Source organism: Pongo pygmaeus, chromosome 19 (assembly GCF_028885625.2).
Source record: "Pongo pygmaeus isolate AG05252 chromosome 19, NHGRI_mPonPyg2-v2.0_pri, whole genome shotgun sequence".
NCBI lineage: Eukaryota > Metazoa > Chordata > Mammalia > Primates > Hominidae > Pongo > Pongo pygmaeus.
Genome location: NC_072392.2, coordinates 53,338,690 through 53,357,048, shown reverse-complemented (window position 1 = coordinate 53,357,048; position 18,359 = coordinate 53,338,690). Strand labels below are relative to the sequence as shown.

At 54.6% G+C, this 18,359-nt stretch overlaps 1 protein-coding gene and 1 long non-coding RNA gene across 2 annotated transcripts; both read left to right on the top strand.

Annotated features, from left to right (window-relative positions):
- Positions 1–2,679: 2,679 nt before the first annotated feature.
- Positions 2,680–3,345, top strand: LOC134738638 (uncharacterized). The gene is made up of 2 exons (XR_010124523.1): positions 2,680–3,072; positions 3,188–3,345. It is a non-coding gene; the product is annotated as an uncharacterized LOC134738638 (long non-coding RNA).
- Positions 3,346–3,802: 457 nt separating this feature from the next.
- Positions 3,803–18,156, top strand: LOC129016585 (TBC1 domain family member 3G-like). The gene is made up of 16 exons (XM_054455957.2): positions 3,803–3,978; positions 6,156–6,280; positions 8,750–8,822; positions 8,983–9,065; positions 10,350–10,389; positions 10,873–10,950; positions 11,403–11,510; positions 11,841–11,950; positions 13,201–13,249; positions 13,775–13,895; positions 14,610–14,704; positions 15,099–15,164; positions 15,627–15,726; positions 16,097–16,249; positions 17,231–17,666; positions 17,710–18,156. Exons 1-16 carry the CDS (start codon positions 3,865–3,867, stop codon positions 17,840–17,842), a joined length of 1,884 nt encoding a protein of 627 aa, XP_054311932.2. The 5' UTR covers positions 3,803–3,864; the 3' UTR covers positions 17,843–18,156.
- The last annotated feature ends 203 nt before the right edge of the window (positions 18,157–18,359 follow it).

Sequence of the window (18,359 nt, the reverse complement as noted above, 5' to 3'; positions counted from 1 at the left end):
GCAAGAAGTCTGTATGTTCTTATCATACATGTGACTAAACAAAATTATACTTAAGAAACTGACAAATCATGGTAATATTTTCAATATCACGACTACACTGAAACCCTGCCAGAGGTATTTTTAAAATGTCAAGGATCTTTTTGATTTATTTTATTTTTGAGACAGTCTCCCTCTGTTGCCCAGGCTGGAGTGCAGCAGTGAGATCTTGGCTCACCGCAACCTCTACCTCCCAGGTTCAAGCGATTTTCCTGCCTCGGCCTCCCGAGTAGCTGGGATTGCAGGCACGTGCCACCACACCTGGCTAACTTTCATATTTTTAGTAGAGACGGGGTTTCACCATGTTGGTCAGGCTGGTCTCGTACCCTTGACTTTGTGATCCGCCCACCTCAGCATCCCCAAGTGCTGAGAATACAGGCATGAGCCACCACGCCTGGCCAAAATGTCAAGGATTTTTATGCTGATGTGCTTAATGTGCCCCATCTGCAATTCTGGTGGTAATCAGTGACATACCCATAAATCAGAGAGTACTTCTATGAAAATAATCACAGCCTACAAATATGGATAAAACTCCTCAGCTTTACCTCTTAGATGGTTCTAGACAGTTTCAGAATTCGTGCCTCTTTCTTCAACTCTCTCATTAATTTTATTACCCTCGGCAGTAAAATAATCTTGCCAATTGCTTTCCCTATGAAATTGTGAATGAAAATTCCCATTTCTCTTTGCTAGGTCTTGTTAGCTGCCATCTCTGGGAAGGAGAAAGTGTTTTTATAGATATGCATGGCAAGGACAAACAATGGAGCTGAAATGCAAGGGTGGATGGCAAATAAATTGCATCTTGTGAACTACCTCCAACTAATTTCTGCCTGGAGCACTGTGTTTAAAAGGATTCCTAGGCCACATCTGGAGGGATCTGGGAAAAAAGAAAACAAAAGAGATATAACGAAGGTAAGCGGAGAACCAGTAAAATGTAGTGCTACAGTAGCCTAGGGTTTCAAGGACAGGAGATTATAATATCCAGTCAGGCAGAGCAGCAGTCAAACAACATGAAGAAAAATGTCCATGAGACTTGGCATGCAGGAGATCACTGATGTGCCTATTGACAAGTTCAGTAATGTTGTGAGGGAAGAAGTCAATGGGCTAAAGTGGAAATGAGTGCTGACACAGAGACAGCAGGTGAAACCAGAGACAGAGCCAGTGTACCGGATGGCTGAAGTCGAATACTTATGTAGCAAATGGGGATAGAGACACCTGTCCCACGGATGTATTGGCCTTCTCAGGACAAATATTCCATCCCCTGAAAACCATAGGAATGGGGTGAAGAGGGATACTCCTATAGGTCAATTTATAGAAGACAGCAAAACCTTAAAATTCTCGATGAAGTAGGAGCTAAGAACCTCTGTATCAGGTGAAGAGACAAGAAGGTCAAGATGGGGAAGGGGGAAGCAGAAGATTTGCTAAAGATGTTGAAGAGAATGAGAGAACTAAACAGGGCTGGGCGAGCAAAAGGCATCAGGCAAGGCTGAGTACTCAGATGAGGTTGAAAATACATAATAGTTACTTTAAAACAGGGTTAATCTGTATGACTAGGTGCTTTTTCTTTAGCCCTCAGATACAGAAGTAGAACAACAGACTGTGGATTTGGGCTGACATTTTGCCAGGATACAGCAGGAAGACGGGGGCACAGGAAAGGCCCAATGCTGGGAGTATTTCCGTTAATCTCCTATGAGATCCAGGCTGGCTAGGGTAGCAAGGTAGGTTATGAGAAGAAAAATACAGACAAACTCGTGAGACTGCAGAGGCTTGGAAGGAGAAAATGTGTTGGGTGACAGTGAGATGCAGAAGATTTCTAAGGTGATACACCTGTAGAGGAGAAGGTGGAGGTCCCAGCCTGGGGAAAAGGTGGCTAATCTGCCCCTGGTGATGACCACTGGCATTAAAGGAATCCAGAAGAGACGAGGCTTTTTCTGTTTGTGGAAGTTATCTCCTTGTCCAAGTTTCTCTTCACCACTGAAAACCTCTGAAAGTTGTCAATTTCATTAAGGTAGATTCAGAAGACCTATCTGATTCCAAATGACAAAATGCTTCCAGAGAAAAAGCACATGTCTGGTCAGATAATGCGTGTATGACTTCGGACAAATCATAGCATTTCAGTGTTTGAAGTAATCTAGTCTGTCTGTCCTCTTTATTCCTTAACTCTCCATCTGTACAGACAGAGACAATGTAATCAGCCACATATCTTGTATAAAATAAATATGAAGAGAGAGCCAATTATAAAGGCAGAAGTTCTTGGGGTGAGGGGAAGAATTTTAAAATACAAAATTAACTAGCTACTTCTTCAAGAAGAAAAATATCAGGGAGTACTGAAAGAGAACAATTGCAGAAAGGAAGAGAAATTAATGTGAACAGCAACCAAAAACCTTCTAAGAATGTATCAACAGTCCAGTGGAAAACGAATACCCACCCTGATGACACCTTGATCTTGGACCCCTGGCCTCCAGTATTGTGAGACAGTAACATTCTGTTGTTAAAGGTGCCCAGTCTGTGGTACTGTAAAACAGCCCTAGGAAACTAACACAGCCTGTTAGCCCACAGATGGTGGAGAGATGGAATGCTCAGTGGAGCTCCAGGCTTACTGTCTACAGCTCCCAAAGTGCGCTACGGGACCCTTGGGTGGGTGAGGTATGCAAGATAATTTTGGGTGGTGCAGGGTGAATAATTTCAATTGACATAAAAATGTGTTTATCTTACTGGGTAAATCAGGGGTCCCCACCTGTTAGGAACCAGGCTGCACAGCAGGAGGTGAGCAGCCAGCCAGGGAGCAAAGCTTCATCTGTAGAAACAGCTGCTCCCCATCCCTCACATTACCGCATGAGCTCTGCCACCTGTCACATGAGTGGTGCCGTTACATTCTCATAGAACCCAACTGTGAACTCAGCATGCCAAGAATCCAGATTGCGTGCTCCTTATGAGAACCTAATGCCTGATGATCTGTGACTATCTCCCATCACCTCCTGATGGGACCATGTAGTTGCAGGAAAACAAGCTCAGGGCTCCCACTGATTCTATATTATGGTGAGTTGTGTAATTATTTCATTATATATTACAGTGAAATAATCATAGAAATAAAGCACACAATAAATGTAATGGGCTTGAATCATCTCTGCATCATCCCTTCCCCTTCTCCCAGGTCCGTGGAAGAGTTGTCTTCAAGAAAACTGCTCTCTGGTGCCAAAAAGTTTGGGGACCGCTGGTGAAAACGTTTCTAAGAATAGTCAAGCAACTTAAGCTTTACATGCTACGAAGTATACAGGTTTAAATGCTAATAAAAATAGGTGCAAATGAAAACACTCTTTCTGTGGTCCAGGGAATCTTAACCATTCTATCAGAAAGACTTGCAGCTTGGAGCTGCAGCTGCCCTCCTACATCCTGCCCACTGTAAGGCCCTGCAACACACACACACACACACACACACACACACACACACATACATACACATGCATATACTTGCACACACACATGCACACAGATGCACATACATAAATACATTCCCATGTATATACCTGCACACACACACATACATACGTACACATGCATATAAATGCGCACACACACAGACACACACACACGCTGTGCTTCATGCCCTCACTTGGGTGGCCTGGGAGGAAATGCATGTTTTTAGGAGAAATGAAGACAACTGAGGCCCCTCATTCTCCTGGTGTTTGCACAAGTGCCTTCTCTGCAGACCATGCTTCAGTCTCTTTCTTGGTTCTCCCTGTTACTGAAAGAGAGAAGCAGAGGCCCGGCACATGCTCGGCTGCTTAGGGCTCAAGCCAAGTTCGCAAGCTTCCTGGGGAGCCTAGTGAGATGAAGGCACTGCAGAGCCTCCCCAAAAGAGGCGTCGGCTTTTCATGGATCCTTGAGCCCAGGAAGGCGATGGGTCAGACATCACACTTCATCAGAAGACCCAAGCAAACTCCGGTGAGAAAGGGCAATGGTCAAAGATTTTATTCTCTCGGAGAAGGGGTTCTCGGGCCGTAAGCAGCAGGCAGAAGACTTTATTGCATGCGTAGTTAGGTGATGGCGACCTACGGTTTTCACTGGGGACTGGGATCGAGAGTGACCCGACCTCCTACTCACGCTCGTCTCTTCCTGTCTCTCTCTTTGCCTTTTGTGTCTCTCTCCCTATCTCTTGCTCCTTTTCCTCTCAGCCTCCTCTGTCTCTTTCCTTATCTCTCTTCCTCTCTCTCCCTCACTCCTTCTCCCCATCTCTCTTTCTCTCTCCTTCTTTTCCACTTCTCTCTCCCTCCCCATCTCTCTGCCTGCCACTGTTCAGGCTCCTGGGGCCCCACGTGGATGGGTGGACACAGGAATCCTAGGCTACCTTTCACAGCGCAAGCAGAGGGCTGCAGGACCTTGGTCCCCACCTCCCAGCATCCTCAAAATGAGGGGTGTGTGGTGTGCCTGTGCTCTCCTTGGTGGGCACCCCACACTCCAGGAAATAGAAACCGCAGGTCACAGCTGGCTTGAGTGGTGCCCACAGGGCTGCCAGCTTCCATCGTGTGATCTGCTGAGGCCAAAGCAGAGGACAGCAGCCCAGGCCCGACTCTGCAGCAGGGTGGGGGTAGGGGTGGGCTTGGGGGTGGGGATGGGGATGGGAGCCGCCAATGCAAACTGGCCCCTGGCTGGTTTCCTACCCTGCACCCTGCCATGCAAGGCCTCCTCTCCCACCCCTACCCCTGTCTGCCCCACCTCCACCCCTAGGCTGTCCCACACCCAGGCTGCAGAAGTCTCCCAGGATCCAGGAACTAAGGGCAACCACTGGGTTCCACAGCCCCTAGTCCATGGGTCAGCCACCCCTCTGCGTGCTGACAAACCTTGGCTCTCATGCCCCACCCCAAGCCAACCACACAGCCCTGTCCCCGCACCAGCATTATTACCGCCTCCTAATTTTGGCCCTGACAGCCCTGCTTCCTGGTAACCTTGCCCCCTCCTACCCAGCTCCAGGCAAGCCCAAAGGCCAGCGGCCACCACCCACCTTTCTTGGGGGCCACTCTACTATCTCCTTGCCCAGATGTCTTAACCTGGCTTTACCAAGCTAGAATAAATAACAGGGATGAGGCCCCGGACTCCGCCAGGAAGATGTGCCAAAATACTCTCCATTTAGAAGCGGGAACAGTGATGGGGCCTATGGATGACCCCAGGATTGTCAACCAAGCAGCAAGAAGAGCAAGGAGACCGGTTTCCTGCTCTTACCCGGGGAGGACATGGCCAGGGCTCCACAAGGCCTTGGAGAGAGGTGGGTAGGAGAGCAGATCCACCCTCCTCTTGAGGAAGCAACAACCACCCCCAGGAAGCAGCAGATGGCGGCACACAGGCAGAGTCCCCGCGTGCTGTACAGCAGGGCCAGCAGATCTGTACTCAGCCTCAGCCCCAGGGGAGCTGCAAGATAGATTGAGACCCTCACAGGTTGGGCTCTATGCCCCCACCCAAATCTCATCTGGAATTGTAATCCTCCTGTGTCAAGGGAGGAACCTGGTGGGAGGGGATGGGATCTGGGGACACTTTCCCCCCTGCTGCTCCCCTGATAGTGAGGGAGTTCTCAGGAGAGCTAATGGTTTGAAAGTGTGGCACTTCCTGGTTCTCCACTCACTCCCTCCTGCCGCCTTGTGGAGAAGGTGCCTGCTTCCCCTTCGCCTTCTGCCATGACTGTAGGTTCCCTGAACTGGGAGTCAATTAAACCTCTTTCCTTTATAAATTACCTAGTCTCAAGTATTTCTTTATAGCAGTGTGAAAACAAACTAATAACCCTTCTCTGAGGCACCTTCTCCTTAGGCAGCCAGCTGCCTCCATGCTCCTCCTCTGCCCCCTGTTCTTTCTTTTCCCCTCATGAGGCCCAAGTGATAAACAGGGCCAGCCGCAGCTGCAGCCCCAGCCCCAGCCCCGTCCTACTGCAGGCCTTTGTGGCTGCTGGAGAGGCCGTGCTCCTTTCCTCTCCCCAAACCTGCCTGATACGCTTTCTGGATCCTGGAGGAAACTGACCCACTATTCTCATACTGGTGCAACATCACCAGTATGAGTACCAGTCTTGGTGCAGCTTCCAAGACCTCAAAGCTGTACCATTTGAGCCAGGCTTTTTTCTTGTCTCCACTTGCTAGGGCTGTCGTTGGGACAGTCCTAGAGGGTGGTGCCAATGGATGAATGGATGGATGGACAGTAGTCCAGGGATGATGTCCCTGTCTGTCCTGAACTCGGCCCTTCCTCCAATGAGAAGCCTTCCTGAGTGAGTATATACAGTCATCCCTTGGTATCCATGGAGGATTAGTTCTAGGGTCCCTGGGAATGCCAAAATCCGTGGATGCTCAAGTCTCTGATATAACATGGCCTGGTATTTACGTATAAGCTATGCACATCCTCCCGTAGACATTAGACCATTACTAGAATATTTATGATATGTAATACAATGCAGATGCTACATGAATGGTCGTGACACTGTATTCTTTAGGGAATGATGACAAGAACAAAGTCTGCACATGTTCCATAGAAACATAACCATCCAATTTATTTTCTGAATATTTTCCATCTGCTGTTGCTGAATCTACAGGTGCAGAGCTCCTGGATACGAGAGCCAAGTGTGCTTTGAGAGTAGGGTGGGTGAGGTTGCTAATGAGTACAGGGAGCAGGTGTTGATCAGGAGGACCCTGCACTGGGGCATCTGGAGGTCCTGCCTCAGGACTTGAGACTCCAGTTGGATGGCAAAGGCAGACTCAGCCCAGGTCAAAGCCGTCCCCTTGAAGTTTCATTTTATCCCAAGCTCTTTCTGGACCCTGGAATTTGGCCTCCCCTAGGCCCTGCGTGGAAGGACAGCTGAACCAGGTTTTAGATAACATGTCTAGAAGAGTGAGCCCCTAGTGTGTGCCCGGCACTTCCCCCACAGGATCCTCTGGCTAGAATATCCAAGGGTCATGGAGAGAAATACCCAGTTAAAATATCACAAATGAAGAAGTGATACCATTAGAGACACTAAAAAGACCAGTAGGTAATAGTATTAGCTTTTGTATTCTGAGATCCAACAGCAGCAGTCACTTCCCTCCACCCCTATGTGTATCCCAGGACCACCCTGGGCAGGGAGGGCTGAAGTTAGGGAGCACCCATGGATGCTCTGATGCTGGCCCTGGGCCTCGGGGGTGACAGTGATGAGGAACTGGGTGCACACATGAGTGGGGCAGCCGGGCCTGGCCAGAGAAGCAACACACACGTGTACAGACGTGTTTACCCACATACACGTGTACACGCACGTGCACAAACACATCGCAGGCAGGCATGTTGATGCCTCAGGCAGCGGAGGACCCTGACTATGGGCCCTGCTGACCCGGGCAAGGCCCCATTGTGATGCGTGCCATGACCTCAGAATGTCACTGGTGCTTAGCACCTATCCGCTCTCTGGCCTGCCTCAGTGTTCTACAGCAGTTACACACAGGCGGTGGTATCTGTGAGCAGCTCTGTGGACTCAAAGGTTTTCTCCCTTGAGAGGCATAACCCAGGCCAGCTGATTCATCAGAATCAGGTGAGTGTGACCTGCTCTCTTCCCTCCAGGTTGACTTGGGGACAGTGGCTACGGTGGGGGCGGTGTTGGCGTCTGTGGGGCAGCTACCGAGGAGGGTCATCCCTGAGCACTCACCAGGCGCCCGTTCTACACTGCCCGTGTAGACGATTGGCTCTTTCGTCCTCATGGTGGCTTCGTAGAGTGGGTGCTGTTCCCAAATGTACCCATTCGACAGATGAGACGTCTGGGGTCAGAGAGGCAGTAACCGGCCTGGGAATCCAGACGTGACCCTGAGTTTTGCTCTCAGCCCTGCCGTGTGCTGTGCTGGAATTCAGGCCTGAACCCTGTGACCTCCCTGCCCTAGATCCCAAATCTGCCCAGGTTTCGGATCCCGATGGGGCAGAGCCTGGCCCTGGCAGAGCCACTTGTATAGATCCACTGTGGGTGGGGTGAATAGGACGGTCCTCAGAACACCTCTGTGCCCTAAGCTGGGTCCTGATGGTCGCTGTGGGTCCCACTGAACACACATGGTCCCTTGTCCAGGGGAGCCTGCTGCCCTTGGGCAGCCGTGGAAAATGAAGGAGCCCTGGAGGGCTGGCTGAGGGGAGACTATCTTCCCTTCTGTTCAAAGGGGTCCAGGCACTAGGGTTCTCCCCAGGTATTTCTTGCTCTGTGTGGTCCCCTCGAGGCCTCGCCCTCCTTTTGCCCCGAGCATTCCCAGGAGGGACGGTCAATCCAGGTGTTCTCCAGGACCAAGGACCCACTGTTCTTCCTCAGTGACCCAGGAAAATGAAGCCTCCTCCTCTAGGGACAGCTCAGAATGGTGGACTCCACAGTCTCTCTGCGAGAGACGTGGTTTCCATGAGTACAATAGATCTTTTTCATCCCCAAACCAAACACCCTCCTGCTCAACAGGCATTATTCCTAAAGTGGATTCACTGTTCAGACTGAAGGGCCACGGTAGCCAAAGTGATGAGCGGAGTAGAACCGAGCAGTCAGGAGAGATCTTGTTCCCTGTAGGAAACGGGGCATCTCTGTGGCCCTGAGCATCCCAGTGGCCACTGGGTCTGGCCCCATTTTACCTGGGGGCAGCGGTGGAATGGGGTTTACACAGCCAGCCAGCATCTAGGAGCCCGGCGGGAGCAGTTCAGGTGTTCTCTGAAGCTGTCAGGTACAGCGTAACCTTTAGACAATTTTGTCTCACAGGATGGACATGGTAGAGGACGCGGATAGTTGGTGGGCACAAGAGCGAGAGGACATCATTATGAAATATGAAAAGGTACAAGTCGGTCTGCTTCTTGGAGGGAGGCCTCTTCCAGTGCGCCCTGGTCAAAGGGTCCTGGGCTCCCTAGGAGCACAGGGCAGGGATGGTTGGCCAATGCCCCCAGGCCCTTGCACCCTACCTTGGACCCCTCAGCAAGGCTCCCTCTGGGCTACAGGGACACCGAGCTCAGCTGCCAGAGGACAAGGGGCCTGTGCCTGTTGGAATCTACGGCAACATTGATCACTTTGGAATTCTGCAGTGAGTCCTCTGCACTCCCCTCACCGCTAAAGCACCTGTCTCAGCTCAGGGATGGGTTTGCTTTTAGAAAGGCCTTTCTGACACAGGACATGTCTCGCCAGGTCAGGTCAACCTCCTTTCCAGGGACAGAACTCCTCCCTGGCTCCCCTGCAGGTCCAGCCCGAGGTTGTTGTTAGGCCAGAGGTGCGGGGCCCATCTAGGGAGCCGGTGGGAATGGAGACTGGGCTAGGTCAGGCACCTGGGCTCTCAGCAGTTCTGTCGGCAAGTGAGCACAAGAGGAGCAGGGCAGCCTGAGGGTCTGCAATGTCTACTTGGAGACAACCCCAGTGAGATCCGAGGGTTGTGGCCACAGGGTGAGGGGACGCCAGGCCCAGCCTCGGGGCTGTTGTCCAGCAGGTCTCTGAGGGCCCACCTGCCACTATTCTCCCCCATTCCCCTAGAGCTACAGCCCTCACTGTCCCATGAGGGGAAAAGGCATGGTGACAATGGAGGCTGTAACCCTAGGAGAATGGGGGAGAAGATGGGCAGGGCCCCATTCTGGGCATCTCACGGTGAGGCCAGGAGGCAGCAGGGCTTGTGGCTAAAGACCCTGGGTCTGGTGCTGGGAAGGGATCTAGGGCCAGGTAAGAGGAGCCCAGCCAGGAGCCCATCCCTCCGGGATCATAAAATGGAGAGACAGAGGATCCCTGGGGAGGTAGGGTGGGAGGGAGCTGATGAGCCGTGCCACTTCTGAAATGCAGGTGTGTGGCTCGGGTGCAGGGAGAGGCAGGTGGATGCTGGGAGGTCAGAACCTGCAAGGGCCTTGGGGCTGTCAAGTGGGATAGGCCCCTGGTACACCCAGAGTACACCGGGCAGGTCTCAGGGCAGGCTCCCTTGACCCTGGTGGGGTGATGTGGTCACTCCCTGAGGGACTCCTGTCAGGGTCCGATTGCCCACTGTGGGCGACCCCCATCCCATCTCAGGGCTAACCTTTCTCAGCTCCAGCAGAAAGCACTACCTGGAGTCCAGGGCGGGCAGCCCCACTGGGCAGCCTGACCGCCACCCACACCAGGGGCCCCAGTAACCCCGGCCAGGCTGTCCCTGCACTCCTTCTTCTCCCAGGTCCTGCCCCTCCTGGGAGTCAGACCCACAGGAAGGCCCTTGTCCTCCCTTCCCTGTGCCTTCTCCTGGGCTGAGCCCTGAGCTGGATAGGGACAGAGCCAGTGCTTTCTAGGGGTCTGCTCCCGGGCTGGGGTGGCTCCAGGCCCCATGCAGGTCCTCAGCTCTGCCTGGGTTGCCTTACAGTGAGACGGAGCTGCCTCCTCTGGCTGCACAGGAGGTGAAGGTAAGAGCCTGATGCATGGAGGGGCTGGTCCAGGGATGTAGGGACTGGGCATGTGGTCAGTGAGGCAGAGGAAGCAGCCGGCCTGGGCGGTGGTGGGTGAGGGCAACACGCTGTCACTGGGAGGGGCAGCAGTCCCTGCTGGACCTGACCCCAGGTTGCTGTTAACTTTGGCAGTTTGATAAAATTTTCAAAAGGAGAACCACAGTCCTGGCTTGGGGGTGGCTGCATGCTTGTGTCACGACCCCACCTAGAGGCTGGGACCTAAGACTGGTGTGTCTGTGGCCTGAGGATGGTACATCCCGGGGTCCCAAAGTCAGCCCACTGGTGCTCATTTGCTCAAAGGCTCTCAGCCCTTGAGGTCTGCCCTTCCCTGGCTCCTTCCAGCTGGGTCCCACCAGGGCTCCAGAGCCCAAGACCCAGCATCCGCGGGTGGCTCTGGGAAGCCTGGCAGCTCCGCTAATTCCAACATGCCTCATTTGACAGAATCGGCGGGAGATGAGACGGACGAGCAAGTGGAGGAAAATGCTGGGAGAATGGGAGACATATAAGCACAGTACAAAAGTAATGTGTGGGGGGAGAGGCCTCTGGAAGCACTCTCTGCAGAGACAGGGGACAGGCACCCATGGCTGTGGCCTGGCACCGTCAGCCTCTCAGAGGGCGGGTGGCACACTGTCCTCGCCCGGAGGACTGCAGGCCTGGTCGCCAGATTTCCTGCCTGTTCGTGCAAGCGTCACCTTGCTGGGAGGGAATCTGAATCTAGGGCTGGGACCACCCAGAGCTCAAGGCTAGGGATGCTCTGGTGACCCGAAGGAAGGAAAAGGTTCAGATCAGAGTTTCGACTCTGAGTGTCCATCCACTCTTTCAGTCCTGGGAAGGGAGACCCTGTCCCAACTTGATTTCACCTCTACTGAGGAATCATGGGGCCAAAACCGACAATTTCCAGAATCCCCGGGCTCTGGTCCTCACTGGGGTCACCCTGTGGCCTGGGACACCAGATTGTTTTCTGCCCACAGCTCATAGATCGAGTGTACAAGGGAATTCCCATGAACATCCGGGGCCCGGTGTGGTCAGTCCTCCTGAACATTCAGGAAATCAAGTTGAAAAACCCCAGAAAATACAAGGTACGCTCAGCCAGAGCACAACAAACATGACAGGCTGTGTCAGGGGCCCAGGTCTCCAGCTGGAGGGAACGTCAAGACCACCCTGGGGGGCTGGGGGCGAAGGTCAGATGAGCACCCTGGGCACACATGGTTACACAGTCACCACAGACAAACTCAGCTCTGGTGACCCTCCCTGGCTTCAGTAACAAGCCAAAATGCAGCTTTCTGGAGAAGGAAACCTTCCTTCTGTCCTTTCTTCCCGAAGTGCTGACTGTGGGCTGACTGCCACTGGGGGCAGGGAGTCTTCCATCTGTTCTGAGGCTGCTTCCTCCTCTTGGCCCTGCCCTACAGATCATGAAAGAGAAGGGCAAGAGGTCATCTGAACACATCCACCAGATCGACCTGGACTTAAGCGGGACCTTGAGGAAGCATATCTTCTTCAGGGATCGATATGGAGCCAAGTAAGCCTACGGGAGCCACAGGGCCCCAGGGGAGATGGAGTGAACGAGAGGGATGGGGGCTTCCGTGGAGCAGAAGCCAGGGTCACCCAGGAGGGATGACAGAGCTGCCAAGAGCTCTCCTGGCCCAGGAAGCAGCCGGCACCATGAACCGAGCACCTCCCTGGTTCCAAGCCCTGGGTCAGACTGGAACATGTGGGGCCAGAACCCAGGAGGATCCTGAGGAGACAGAAGACAGCAAAGAAAATCATGCACAATGGTGAAAGGTGCTCTCCCTGACCCATGCGGACCCATGGTAGGACCCATGAGAGGGTGGCAGGATAGAGGGCCCATGAGCCCCCCCAGGCAACAATGACAGCACCAAATGCTAGGAGAATTAGGGGTCCTGGAAACTCTCATCCAGGTCTGCTGGGAACATGACATGGCACAGCCACGTTGGCAGCCAGTTGGGCATTTGCTCACAAAGCTCAGTGGACTTGAACCACACGTCCCCAAAGTGTCACAGATATTGAACCCACTGATTTGAAAACTGACATCCACATGAAACCTGCATGCCAGGTTCACTGCTTGATTGCTCGTCACTCACACAGGGAGCCTTCGGGGACGGCCTTGAACACGGGAATGGGGAGAGCAAGGCTGGTCCTCCCTTCAAACGGAAGACCCAGTGAGAAAAGGGAAGGAGCCAGTGATGCCCGCACGAATGTGGGTGGATCCTAGATGCATTTTGCTAAGGGAAAGAAGCCAGACCCAATAAGCTACCACAGTAGGATTCCCATTCCTAGGCCATTCTGGAAAAGGCCAAACCATAGGGACTGAGAAGCAGTCTGGGTGGCCAGGGGCTGACGGATCGGGGAGAGGCTGGGTGCATAGGGGCCACCCTGGAGACATGGAGGATGAAGGAGTCGCTCCAGGAGGGGCTGCGGTGGTGGCCGGGAGACTCTGCACATTGGTTTGGAACCATGGAGGAACTGTACACCCACAGACTGAACTGGCGTGTGTGCAAACTGAAAAAAAAAAAAATCATTCAGAGTGAAAAGGATCAGGCAAGTCACTGTACAACTGGGCTATTTGCATGTCACAGATGTGGATTTTACTGAAACATTTCTTCAACAGTCTCAGGCCCTGAAGAGCTCACTGCTTATCTGGTGAATCATCTGAACCTGAAATAGGATTTGCTGTTAGGCTGTGTAGACAAAGTGAAACTAACAGCATCTGCACAAACCAAACCATAGCCCCCTTTCTCTGTTTCCTAGGCAGCGGGAACTATTCTACATCCTCCTGGCATATTCGCAGTATAACCCGGTGAGTATTCCCGGCAGTGAGGTCCCCGGGCCGTATTTCCATATTCACAGGAGTGGGTGTCTGGTGGGGGTGTCGTTGCTTCTTTTAAAGTTAGTATTTGTGACCCACCAGGATATAGGAGGTAGGACTCCAGCTCACCACTGCCATAAACCTCCAAGCAAGGGAGTGGTCTCAAGGGGTCAAGCTGAGACACAAAGGAGTCAGGGCCTGGACTCCTGCTGTCACATGGGCCTGACCACCACTTCTCAGAACAAGAAATGATGCCCTCCTCCTGGGGCTGCCCCGAAGCCCAGGAGATTGGCAGCATCCCACACAGGATGGTGCTATCGGCAGACATTTTGGACAAGGTGCTGAAGTGCCTGATGGACTTGGCTCTTGTCATGAAATGAATTTGCATCCTGAGGAAGCCTCTTCTTCAGAGGAAGCCTCTCCAGTCACCTCTGCCCTCTCCAATGACATGAGTCCTCCCAGGTGACCTCAGCCCTCCCAGGTGATGTCCTTCCATGGTAACTCTGGCTCTTGCAGGAGGTGGGCTACTGCAGGGACCTCAGCCACATCGCTGCCTTGTTCCTCCTTTACCTGCCTGAGGAGGATGCATTCTGGGCACTGGTGCAGCTGCTGGCCAGTGAGAGGCACTCTCTGCAGGGTAAGTGAACAGCTGCCCCAGGGACCTCCTGCAGCCAGACCCGGGGATGGCCACCCTGGCCAGGTGATCACAGCTTTCAGCCAAGGCACCCTCCTTGTGTCACCAGCTTGTTGGGAGACTTTAGGATGTCTCTGCTGAGGGTCCCACAGGAGTCCACGGCTGACCCCCAAAGCCCAAATCAGATGCCTTTCATCCCCATGAGCAGAGGGCATCTCATCCTCCCCGTGGCCACCCTCTGTGTACTGGAGCCACACCCTCCAGCTCTGATTCGGTGCAGCTGACTCTCCCCTCCCTGAGAGTCCTCCTGCCCTCCAGCTGCCCGGGCTCCTGCTGCCATTGGTGCCCACAAATGGGCCGACCAAGCCCAGGTGGCAGCATCTCCCCATCCCCTGTTCACTGGCCCGACCCCACTTCCAGGAGATGACCAGGAAGCCCAGCACCCACCCAGTTCTGGCCGCCCTGTCGTGGCCTCAAAGTCAGGACTTGCCCTTTTTGCACGCTGGCCCAGGAGGCCTCCAGGAGAACCTCCAGCCAGGCTCCAGGGAATGTTCCCACCCCACCTCCCCAGGGTAAAGGCCGCATGGTGGGGTCACCAGATGGGAGGGTGGGAGGCCTTGGGGTTTGGGGGCCTCTCCAGCTGCCCAGCTCTTGCAGCTGATGGCTCCACATCTTGGGGGAAGGCTCTGATTTCATCATGGGCTGGGGGCTTCTCAGGATTTCACAGCCCAAATGGCGGGACAGTCCAGGGGCTCCAAGACCAACAGGAGCATGTGGTACCCACGTCACGACCCAAGACCATGTGGCATCAGGTGAGTTTGTGGTCCCCTCGGCTCTTCCCAGAGGCCCTGCCTCCCGTGGGGCTGTAGGAGCAGGGGAGCTGGAGCCCCTCGTGGGGCTGGTGACTGGTTGAATCCCAGCCAGGGCCTGACCTGGGACGTCGGGTTCTCCGTGGGCTGGGAGTTGGTTTCCTTTCCTCCTCCTCTTCCTCCTGGAGGAGACAGAGGCACAGGGATGGGGGCCCAGCTCCCGCAGAGCAGGGCAAAGGGCAGTGTGTCCACCGGGAGTGTGGGAAGGTGACAGTGTTGTGGGGAGCTCTGGACACCGCCCAGTGTTCTCCACTAGGGGAAGGGTCTTCAGAGGCCCTGGAAGAGGGAGGTTCTTAGGGCAGCCCATTGGCCTGAGCACCTGTGTTGCTTCCATCAGGACAAGGAAGATCTATGTGGGCAGTGTTCCTCGTTAGGCTGCCTTATCCGGATATTGATTGACGAGGTAAGGAGGCATAGGGAGACCCTGGCTCAGGGACCCTCCTTAACCTGCAGTGCCCTGCTTCCCCAGCCCGGGGGTATGGCTCATTCCCAGCCACAGGAGGCTCCGGCAGGTCCCCAAAGGACACACAAGCAAAACCCTCTGCCCAAGAGGGGTCATCCCAGGGCAATGGCTGGGGCTCAGGCCCAGCCTCATGGGCAGACTGGGCCAGGACCCGACTTGAGAGGGCTCAGGGAAGCCTCAAGCCCTGGGCAAGCCCCTCTCTCCAGGAGCCACATCCCCACTCAAATGAGTGCCCCCCATGAGGAGCTGCAAGACCTTGTCTGACCCAGCATCCTGGAGGGCTCAGGCGACCCTCATGGGGAAGGTCACTGACTCTGGAGACTGAAGCCCCAGTGTGCGCAGCTCGAGCCACCAGCCCCAGCCTGGAAGGACCAGGTTCTTTCACACCTGCTGTCCCCACAGATCTCTCTCGGGCTCACCCTGCGCCTGTGGGACGTCTATATGCTGGAAGGAGAACAGGTGTTGATGCCGATGACAAGCATTGCCTTTAAGGTTCAGCAGAGTAAGTCTACGTGTGCCCAGTGGGGCCTGGGGAGCCCTGGGGTCAGACCCCGACTGGCCCGAAGGCAGCTTCCACACACTGTCCTCATGATCCTCAGTTCTGGCCCAGAGGGAGGTCTGGCCAGGGGGGCTGGGCAGGACACTGTGACACCGAGTCCATTCCCCACATGACCCAGATGAAAGTCCAGAGTGTGGTGCACACTTCCCTGCCCAGGTCATCCCCCAGCCACAGTCTCCTGTGTATATCTGGATGCCTGGGGTGGCCACAAAAGGATCCGGCACCGCCCAGTGGGAGACTGAAGTGGCCACGGGGTATGAGCTGTGACCATTCCCAGGTAACTCTCCTGGCCTGATATCCACCCTGTCCCTAGAGCGCCTCATGAAGACATCCAGGTGTGGCCTGTGGGCACGTTTTTGGAACCTGTTCGTTTACACCTGGGCCAGGGATGATGACACTGTGCTCAAGCATCTTAGGGCCTCTATGAAGAAACTAACAAGAAAGCAGGAGGACCTGCCACCCCCAGGTGGGCTCCAGTGCCATGTCCCCTCCCATGTCACCCTCTGGGGTAGTCAATAGTAGGGGAGTGCCCGGGACCCGCAACCCTACTACCTGGGCCTTCCTCTTCACCTTTTCTTCCTCCTCTTCCTCCTGCACTCTAAGAAGGTACAGGAGGCCCACCGGTCCTCAGGTCAGGCGCTCAGTGCCTGTGTACTGAACGTGCTGTGCACGCAGGAGGGGGATGTGGGCAAGACCCTCCAACAAGCCCCCTCCCACTTTCCACGGTGTCTCGCTCTCCCCCTCACAGGGCCCTCAAAGTAACTAGACGAGCCCAGACCCATTTGTGGGAGACCCCGCCCCTCCCTGCAAGCACCCACAGCCTCAGAGAGCAGCAGAGGCCCCTCACTCGTGCACGCTCCTCCAAGGTTGCCAGGACAACAAGCCTTGAGCCAGGGAGACAAGGGAATCGGTGTCCCTGACCCCCACAGCATTCAGGGAGAGGGCACAGGCAGGACCCCGGGCCCAGAGCCAGAGCCAAGAGTTCAGCCAGATGTGGGAACGGTCAGTCCTGGCATGGACTGGGCAGCCCAGGAGGGCAGAGGGTGTCCCACATCCGGGCCCAAAAACCCACTGCAGAGACGGGTCCCCATGTGAGGTGGCAAGGGGCTGGGTGACATCCAAGGCCCCTCCCACCTGAGTTCTGACTGGGGGCCGTATCCCAGGCCCAACAGCCCTGGGACGAAGGTGTGTGGCAGGAAGACCCCAGCCAGTCTGAATCCTGGGGGCAGTCCCAGGAGCCGCCCGCCATGCCACGACAGCTTCCCCACGCCAGGCAGCACACACCCCTCCCTCTGAGATCAGCAGACTACAGGCGTGTCCTCAGTGTCAGGCCACGGGGGCCACACAGAGACCCCGAGGACTACAGAGATGCAGGCAGATGGGGCCCAGCCCGGAAAGGCCTGCATGGGCTCACTGGAGACGCTGACCGCGTCTGTTTTCCTTTCAGCCAAACCCGAGCAAGGGTCCTCGGCATCCAGGCCTGTGCCGGCTTCACGTGGCGGGAAGACCCTCTGCAAGGGGGACAGGCAGGCCCCTCTAGGCCCACCAGCCCGGTTCCAGCAGCCCATTTGGTCAGCTTCCCCGCCATGGGCACCTCGTTCTTCCACACCCTGTCCTGCTGGGGCTGTCCGTGAAGACAACTACCCTGTGGGCACTCGGGGTGTACCCAGCCAGGCCCTGGCTCAGGGAGGACCTCAGGGTTCCTGGAGATTCCTGCAGTGGAACTCTATGCCCCGCCTCCCAACGGACCTGGATGTAGGGGGCCCTTGGTTCCCCCATTATGATTTCGAACAGAGCTGCTGGGTCCGTGCCATATCCCAGGAGGACCAGCTGGCCACCTGCTGGCAGGCTGAACACCCTGCGGAGGGGGTGAGATTGGCTTTCACTGCACTGAGTCACAACGTGGGCATGGACTTCCCGGCCCTGCAGTGCACCCAGCACTGAATCCAACCAGGGCACCCCCTTCAGAGCGAGGGACGAGCAGCAGTGCGCTCCCACCTCAGGGCCTTGCCTCTGCTGCCTCCACTTGGAAAGTTCTCAGTTCCCTCCAGGTTTCTAGAAGCATCTGGGCCAGGGCTCATGGCTGGATAATTTCCCAAGGCTTAACAACCCAAGCAAGCTTCCCATTCTCGTTTTATTTTTTGTTAAACTTATGAAAATTTATTAAGAAAGTGTGCAGTTCGAGAGACATTCAGAGATGGAACACACCAGCCCCAAGATCACAAAGCCAACCATGCCCAGCCCCTCCCAGTACCCCCAGACCCACGACCAGCGTTCTGAATTCTGATGACACCGCGAGCCTGCCTTTGTACTTTAAACTCATGGAAGGATAACCACCTTCATATTTTAAAATAAATGTTTCCTGTTGAATGATTTTAGATTTTAGACAGAAATATTGAAAAGGCACTACAGTGTCCTCTTACACCTTCCATCCGGCTGCCCCTAATAATGACGTTTTGCAGTCCCATGGCACATAAGAAATTTAGGCTGGGTGTGGTGGCTCACACCTGTAATCCCGGCAATTTGAGAGGTCGAGGTGGGAGGTTCAGGTTCACTTGAGTCTACAAGTCTGAGAC